The 9,078-nt window shown below is 33.1% G+C and overlaps 1 protein-coding gene across 2 annotated transcripts; it reads right to left on the reverse strand.

Moving 5' to 3' along the window:
- Positions 1–204: 204 nt before the first annotated feature.
- LOC110008507 (hypothetical protein) lies at positions 205–6,109 on the reverse strand. Of its 2 annotated transcripts, XM_020676203.2 has the most exons (3): positions 5,650–6,109; positions 2,963–3,047; positions 205–2,132 (listed from the first exon to the last, which is right to left on the reverse strand). In XM_020676203.2, the coding sequence occupies exon 3, from the start codon at positions 1,754–1,756 to the stop codon at positions 425–427; it is 1,332 nt and encodes a 443-aa protein (XP_020531862.1). In that variant the 5' UTR covers positions 1,757–2,132; positions 2,963–3,047; positions 5,650–6,109; the 3' UTR covers positions 205–424. The 2 variants fall into 2 exon arrangements, with proteins under 2 accessions (XP_020531862.1, XP_020531864.1); XM_020676205.2 differs by lacking the exon at positions 2,963–3,047 and having other exon boundaries at positions 5,650–6,046.
- Between the last annotated feature and the right edge of the window lie 2,969 nt (positions 6,110–9,078).

Consider the following 9,078-nt stretch of genomic DNA (forward strand, 5'->3'; position numbering starts at 1 on the left):
AAAGTTCAAAAGAATAAATTTCAATCTTTGCAATACATCCAAAGCTTTAGGAATTGACATCTAGTGGTTTAGAGTGATTGTGATCTTCTGCCTAAGAAAATTGAGCTTACAGTACACAATCCCATTTGATTAAGAGAAGCCTCACGAAACCTCTTGCAAACGAGGCTGATCTACTCAAAAAAGGAAAAAGCATTTACATATTAATAAAACAAAAAGAAGTAATTATTTTCAATTTCTATTTGAAGGTAAAATGACAGCAAAAAGGAAGCAACAACGGATATTTAAATCCTGTGTGTTGTATATTTTTGGCAAAAATTCTGTACTCATCAAAAGAAGAAACCCAAAGATCCAAACTCTCTCTCAAAGATACGAAGAAATAAACAAAAAATCCAAACTCCCTTATAATTTCAACCTCTCTTTATCTCTAATCTAGAGAAAATTTATCTCCATCAAATTCTCCTTGGATCCCTTCACAGCCATCAAACTCCTTCATACCCACTAATGCCTCCACTGACTCTTCACCAGACATGAAGCCATCCTCTAAGAATTCACAATCCTCCAAAGACAACCTCGTGAGTGTTTCTATGAAGAAACAATTGGGGTCCAAACTCTCTCTCCTCCTCTCCTTCGAATTCTCAGTTTCATTACCAAGGATCCGCGTCTTCTCGGAAGTCTTTCCTCTAGGCAAAAAACGAGAAACTGTCGAACCAGAAGAGGAGGTGGAGGCTATCTTCTCCTTCCTTCTCTCGCTGGATTTTCTCTCACTTTCTCTCTCTGAGATCAACTTCTTCTTTGGCTGAAACTCTAGTTTTACAGGTTTTGATTCAGGCCACCATTTGGCCATTGAGTTGTTTTGTTTGTTGCTGGTAGCTGGTGATAAGCATGTATAAACCCACACTATATTATGGCACCAGTAAGAATCGGGATCAAATGGCCAAAAAAGTGGCTCTTCAATATCTAAGCATTCAAGTCCAAAATCGGTTTGCCCTAGAGAGAGGTCATCTGAAGAAGACTTCACATTGGAGAGAGATAAAGCACTAGAATCAGAACACCCACATTGTGAATTGTAATCGAAGGAGCAAGCGGCGTTCGGGAGACTATACTGGAAGAGAGAGAAACCATTTTCTTTGTTGGAAACCCATTCGAGATCGTTAGCGTTGAGGTCTAGAAACGAAACACGGTCAAATTCCTGCACCCCCAAAGATGAATCATCAAATGTAGAGAGAGAATCGCATCCAGAGAGAGAAGACCATGAACTGTCGAATGCTGAGTCATCATCATCATGAAATGATTGCTCAAGAGGAGATTCAGAGCTCTTGCTACATATTAAGAAATGATTGCTTAATTGAATTGGTGTACAATCATCAGGATGAGATATTTCTTCTTCATCTTCTTCAAGAACCAAGTTCAAAGACTCATTCCATTGGTTTTCTAGTAAGAGAGAAGCCTCCTCAATAGGGTTGAACCTAGACCCATCAAAGAAGACCTCCAGATTGTTTGATCCTAATATTGAATCCCAGGCATCGCATAAAAGAGGATAGTCTGAACAAAAATCCTCGAAATTATAGCTATTCTTCGTGTTCCTATCAACTATGAGAAGAAAAGTTGAATCTTCAGTCTCAACTAATTTTTCTCCAGAAAAAGGAGCTCTGGTCTCAAAATCATCCTTTCTAACAGATTTTACAGATGTGGTTTCAATCTCTGAGTCATAAGGAACCACAGAAGCTCTTTTCCTTGGTTTACGAGCAAGACCCATCTAGATGCAACTGTCAAACCAAATGATACCTGTCGACCGTTAACTTAATTCCATTTCCATTTCGGAGAGCATATTCATCTTCTCTGACTCAATGGAAATAGGAAGTGGGTCTTAAACAAAGCCTTTTTCCCTCACTAATTTAAGTCTCGAACTAGAGATCGAAAATAGGTATTTTAAAAGGGAACTGGAACAGTATCCCTTTGGTTGAACTTTTGGCACCGCAATAACCCAGTTCAAGAGGCCTCAATTGTTCTTCAACTATGCGATCCACTGCATTGAGTAAAAATGGAAGGAAAAGGGAACTTTCCTTTTATGAATTGGTTCACAAAGTGAATTCGAAAAACTCGGTGGAGGGGGAGAAGTTGGTTACTGTGACCTGCACATGGTTAGTTCGTTTGTGGTTAAAGACAATCTAAATTCAACCATTTCACCTAATCAGAATCCTGACAAACCCAAAAGACAAAAAATGTAGGGAGTCAAGGAAGGACAATGGATATGGTAACAAAAAGGTTGACAAGAACAATAAAATTTGACCAGGTTTTTTCTTTTTTGTATTGTTGAGAAGAGGATCAAACAAAGACTAGGATAAAAGAAAGAGCATGTCAAGTTGACACAGAATCAACGGTCAGAAAACTCTTTATCAATAGAGGTTGCCTCAGGTTTTGGATAAAGAAATTTCCTGATATAGACATAGAGAACTAGACAATTCAGTCGAAGTTGAAACAAAAAACACTAGGTCTAGCACAACAAAGCAATATGATAAAAAACTAGGGGAAAGACAGCAAAAAAATGGATTTCATATGATGCAGCAAAGAGTACTAAGAGATAGGAATTAAAATTTCAGTGCATCTTGAAATGTGAAGATAAAATAAATATTTTATAGGAAAACTAATATTAAGGATAAGTAGAGCATCAACTAATAAGGGATGTGAGAAGGGATATCAGGTCCCAATCAAAATATAAAAGATTATAAGCAAGAAAAAATCTAGAGGAAGAAGCAAAACAGGACACGGTCAATAAACCAAATAATATAGGCATTAATATATATTGTACATCCCTTTGAAAGTTGTACGTAAGAAGGGGTATTTGATAAAGACATCAGAGTTTGCAGTTTCTTTTATTAGTTCTTTTAATATGTCAAATATCAAAGTTTTATGTCACACAATTAAAAACAGATAAGGGAAGGTTGCCAAGAAAACAACTTACATAAACTCGATGAAACCATTGAACATCTCGTCCTATTGCACACAGGAACCTATATACTACAATACAAATTGCCGTTCCTGGCACACTGAAAGAAACAATCAACACTAAATAAGTTAATGTCAATTATACCCACATTTAGCCTTATTTATAAACATATAAAAATCTGGATGTGCCTCTAAAAAGGTAAAAAATGCATGAACTTTTGAATTACAACCAAAATCGATAATCTTAAGCCTAATGTCCTGGAATAATGAAAAGAAGGCAAAAGCAAAGGGAAAAAACTGTTTAATAGAACACACAGGAATGTGAATAAAGCATCAAAGGAGAATGGAATAACTGATTTTACCTTAAAAGTTTTTCCAATTTGAATTGAAACTTTTAAAATAAATGATGGCTAGACCTATATCATCAAATTTGAGCAAAATATGGCACACATTTTTGCATAACTTGGAGGAAAACTTATAAAATACCTTAATCTTTTATGGAGAATGATAGTAAAGACAGTCAAATGCCAAAAACATTCAGAAAATCTTTAAAATTTATAGAGAAAAAATATTGGTGCCAATAATAGACCAAACTTTGTTTTTTTAGTGGGGATTTGGGCCCCTATCCCTTGGTGAGAATAACTTACTCTTAAAAAAATACAGTATTGATGATTGGACATCAATTGAATCGCCTTTAAATGTATTGTTAAATATGACGCTTTCTAGCAAATCCTAGTACCAAAGGGAGAATCATTCACATAATACCAGTACTGACACAAAACTGTTTGAATTTTCTTAAGATGCTGAAAGTCTGAAACTTTAGCATGAACACAAAAAAGTGATAGATTTAAATAGCAGAAACATTATCTGATTGTTCAGGAAAACCATGAGACATTATCAGGAAAACCATAAGATATTATCAAGAAGGCATTTATGACAACAATTCTAACCGGAATACCTAAATTTTCCAATGATAGTTGAAAAGCCTAAAAAGCTCAAATTTTGCTCCAAACTACATCGCAAAAATTGATAAAATCTCTTTTTTTTTTTATAACAGAAACTATATAATGAAATTCAATATCATCAGACAAATGGCAACATTATACCCTAAAAGAATTGTATATAATGAGATTGTGACCTTTCATACACAAAGGTCACAAACACCTCAAGATGTTAGATTTAAAATCCAACAGCTGGGGCATGTCATTTATACGTGATACATACAAAATAAGTGGAAATTTTTCTCAGACCATTAAGTACCGTCAGTGGTACTAATCCAGTCATCCAATTTTTTTAAAGAAAGAATCCAGTCACCCAATTTTATAGGTTTTATATCTGATGGTTAGGGGTGATTGTAACATTTATGTTCCAAAGGTAAATGATCATATCGTGTACAACTATTTCGAAGCTCTCCTCAGGCCAGGCATACAGCCCTGGCTGGAGGTGGGTTCGAGTGGACTTACCCGAGTACTGTACAGGGACAAAGGTCCTTGAGTTTTCTTAAAAAATAGATCAAATATTAAAAATAAAATAAAATTAGTAAAGGTTAATAAAACCAAAAACAACCAAAAAAATCCACATAAGCCTGGAAAAAGTATATAAAAATGGATTTAAGACAATTGATTAATTGGGGACATTTTCTAAAAAATCCAAAGAAAGGGATAATAAAGAACATGGAATATGGCAAAAAAAAAATCACCAACCTTTGCCAAAATATATATATATATATATATATATATATATCTCCTCATGCCAGGCATACAGACCTGGCTGGAGGCTGGTTCGAGTGGACTTACCCGAGTACTGTACAGGGCCAAAGGTCCTTGAGTTTTTTTAAAAAATAGATCAAATATTAAAAATAAAATAAAATTAGTAAAGGTTAATAAAACCAAAAACAACCAAAAAAATCCAAATAAGCCTGGAAAAGGTATATAAAAATGGATTTAAAACAATTGATTAATTGGGGACATTTTCTAAAAAATCCAAAGAAAAGGATAATAAAGAACATGGAATATGGCAAAAAAAAAATCACCAACCTTTGCCAATAAATATATATATATATATATATATAAACAATCTGTACAACAATCGCACATTTTTCTCTTTTTTTCTTTTGGATTTTTTTTATGTACCCTGAGTCGTACATAAAAGTTGGGGTAACTCAGCCAGTCGCAAGACACTGTCATGTACGTCCCCTAATCTAATCTAAATATCAAAAAATTTCCAATAATGCAACAGCTTTAAGGCCTAGATACCTCAAATTTTGCCCCAAAATTCGACACAAAAATTGACAAAAGACCAAATTTCGTATCAGAACGGAAACTGCGAAAAGTAGAAACATAGATATTTCCTCAAATGCACCAAAAATATGCAGCAATACTATTCGCACAATTAACATCAACTTCATGTTTCCATAATAATTGATCATGAATTTTGGAAACGTATCTGTAATATTAATATTTTTTGTTTGAAAAATACAATTTAGAAGTTAGAACAGCTGGTCTTTCTTATGAAAATAATATACAGAGCTTCTCGAGGAAAATGCAAAATTGATAAAAATTAAAACAGAAGTTTGACGTAAAATTACAATACAACTAAATCATGCTCCTTAATAATTACTATAAAAAATCGAACATAATAACAGTAGATAATAATGATGATGATAATAAATGAATAAATGGAGGGAGAGCACAGAGGAACAACCTCTATTGAACAGATTATACTCTCTTTGAGATGTTTCAGAGTGCTTTAGTAGAGTAGGGCTCGTCACAGGGATAGCAATGAATCAATCTCAAAGCCCTGAGTTATCAGTAAACCTGTCCTTTCTGGAACCGCACCATAGCTGAAATGCTTGTAGATCCAGTAATGGAGCAGAGCTCTTTCTTCTTCTTGGGTTTGAAGATGGAGGAGCGCCCAAGCTTAGGAAAGTACCCTCTGAGGCTTTCTGCGTTTTCTAGGGCTCGTGTTTCTAGGGTTTGCAATCAAGGTTCTCTCTCACTGGTTCTCTGAGCAAAGAACAAGGAGATATGCACGTCGGAAGACAGCGTGAGTTTTAGAGAGAGAGAGAGAGAGAGAAGGCGTCTGGGTCCATTTCGCGCGCATTGTTTAACGCGCGTTCTTTATTAATGGTGGGCCCGCGCTCTGGTCCTCCATATTTTTCCCTCTAATGTGTTACAAGTTACCATATATATATATTTCTTTTGGGACTCAATTTTTTTTTTTTTAATATATTTATACATCTGAGATGATCGATTACATATTTTTCTTACACCAAAATAAGTTTTTCAAAAAAATTTAGAGGTCCATCTCAATTTACATTTTAAGATGTTCACCTTCTATAAACTTTTTCTTTCAAAATTTGTTGAGAAAGCTGATATTTTACGTTTCTTCCTAAAAATTCTTTTATAAGAAATTCGTTGGTAAACACCAAACATTTGGTTGAAACTACTAGTAATTGACCTATATCCGACTTAGGACCGGGGTAGATCTGTTCCGTGTCCATATATGGGTCTAAAAATTAGACCCAATTCAAGTTAGGATTCAGTTAATCGGGTCTAGTAATATTTTTTGAATCCCAATATATAAAATAAATTTAATTTTAGTTAAACACAGGACCCTACAATTTAAAAATAGAATAAGTTTCTATAAGTCGGCAACCTCATGCTATTAAAAGTAAGACATCTAAAAAATTAGACCCAATTCAAGTTAGGATTCAGTTAATCGGGTCTAGTAATATTTTTTGAATCCCAATATATAAAATAAATTTAATTTTAGTTAAACACAGGACCCCTACAATTTAAAAATAGAATAAGTTTCTATAAGTTGGCAACCTCATGCTATTAAAAGTAAGACACCTAAAAAATTATTGGCAAAGGTTGTTCGGACGTCTAAATTCCTATAATTTATCATCTCGAATTTGAGATATATATATATATATATTTATAGATATATGAAGTCTTGAAAATAATTAATCTTACAATATATTTATATATTTATATGCATCGTCTATTTTCAAAAATTCTAACTATTCATAGATTTATTATTTCCATTATTAGACTGAAACATAGATTTCATATCATTACATAATTTTTCGACACCAAAACATCTTTCATCATCATTTAGGGTGTAGCTTACTTCGATCATTTAAGGCTTCAACGTAATCCAGACCGCACCCTTTAAAAATCAAAACTTTTTAGGAATTCAAAGTATTATGAATTTTAACTTAAACTAAATAATAGTTCGAAATGTTGTTTTAAAATAGACTCGGATCAGGAATCCTTGAAAGTGATTCGATGCGTCCATGATGTGGATTATGTACCCTCGAATTCACCCTATTTTTATTTTATTTTATTATTATTATTTTATTCCGATAATCCAAATCGGCCAATTGCTTACTTCATAATAAGTTATGACCACGTTGTAGTTTCCAATCCTACTTACCCCAACCAACTAATAACTTCTAAAGTAGGTTTCATAATAAGTTATCACTACGTTATGGTTTCCATTCTTACTTACCCACCCCACTAAAGCTTTAAAAAAAAATAACTTCTAAACTAATTGAAAAAATCCGAAAAAAAAAACAAACCTAGCCTGACCCAAACCCCGAGCCTAAATTTTAGGCTTGAGACCGGTTGTCAAGCTAAATCTAATAACCCAAACCTACTACTTTTCAAACTAAATCTAGTGACCCATCAGCCCTACTATTTTTCATAACTTATTCTCCTTAGCAACCCTGATACGTAGTTAGCACTTTGCCGATTTAATCACGATTTTTTCAAAAAAATTGGTGTTTTTTTTTTAAATAATTTAATATATGACTTTTTCAATAGATCGTTAAGAATACATGATCCTTTCATGAAGAAGTCTAACACGTGACTTTTTCAAATTTTGAAAAAATTGTTTCAATTTTTTTTTTATTAATATGCTCTTTTTTTCTTGTTCTTTTTTTTTAAAGTTCAATACTTTTTTTCTATTTTATGAAATTTATATTTTTATATCTATTTTTATTTGTATTCTCCCAAAACTTTTTCTGGTTCTCTGCAATGGATATGGTGCATATTTTTTCGGGTAGTTATGGGTAGACCATAGTTAGCACGTATGAATGGACTATTTCTCTCCAGAAAGATGAATACTGAATTCACCTACCCAATACTTATCTTGATGAATAGGATAGATAACTTTAGAGATATATCACATTGAATATTTGAAATTTTATATTTATAGGGAGGTAATTTTTATACCGAGTGATATATATATATATATATATATATATATATATGTATATATATATATATATATAGAGAGAGAGAGAGAGAGTAAAAGCATTACTTCTCACTGCTATCACTTTTTTTCTATATATATATATATATATATATTTAGAGTTTCAAAATTTCTAATATTTTAAATATATCCAATATTTTTACTTCGATTTTCTGAGCTTTGTCCAATATATTCGCAATCTCTTCACAATAAATATTTTTGCCGATCCATATTTTTTAACCAATTATTTTATCCGAATTTTTAAAATAAAAAAATTTAATTTCCGATCTCATAATGAATCCGATTAATTGATAATCCCCGACTTGCTAACTACGCTATAATGACCTAATCTCTCTCTTAAGTCGACCACACAACTATGATCTACAAGGTCTCAGTTCCCCTGCTCCCTTGACTTTTCATTTATTGTTTCCTTATGAAGTGCTCTCTTTTATTATATGTGTTTATGCTTTGCCTCCTTTTGGGAGTTGGTCTCTCTCTATGGTTTGATATTATTAGATCATGCCAACCACCCCTACCCTTAATATTTTAAGTGAAAGAAGAAAAAAGAAGGCTCATAGTTAATGAGTGTGCATTTGTTGCTTCTTTTCCTACCCTTGATATTAAAGTGAGAGGGGATGAGAAGGAATTTAGGTAGTGACTCTCTCTCTTAATTATGGGCTACCATATCTTTATCTAATTTATTGTACTCTTTGAATGATTGGCAAACATGGCCATGTAAATGCCTCAAAAGTGTTTTTTGAATCAGTATGGACCCTCATGTTCCAAGGAAGCCATGAGGGAGAAACCTCTACTTTTCTTTGAAAAGATGTTGCCCTTCTCTTCTTTTTGTTTTTTGTAGTGCACATATTGCTT

Source organism: Amborella trichopoda, chromosome 6, assembly GCF_054954075.1.
Source record: "Amborella trichopoda isolate Santa Cruz 75 chromosome 6, AtrichopodaSantaCruz75HAP2 v2.0, whole genome shotgun sequence".
NCBI lineage: Eukaryota > Viridiplantae > Streptophyta > Magnoliopsida > Amborellales > Amborellaceae > Amborella > Amborella trichopoda.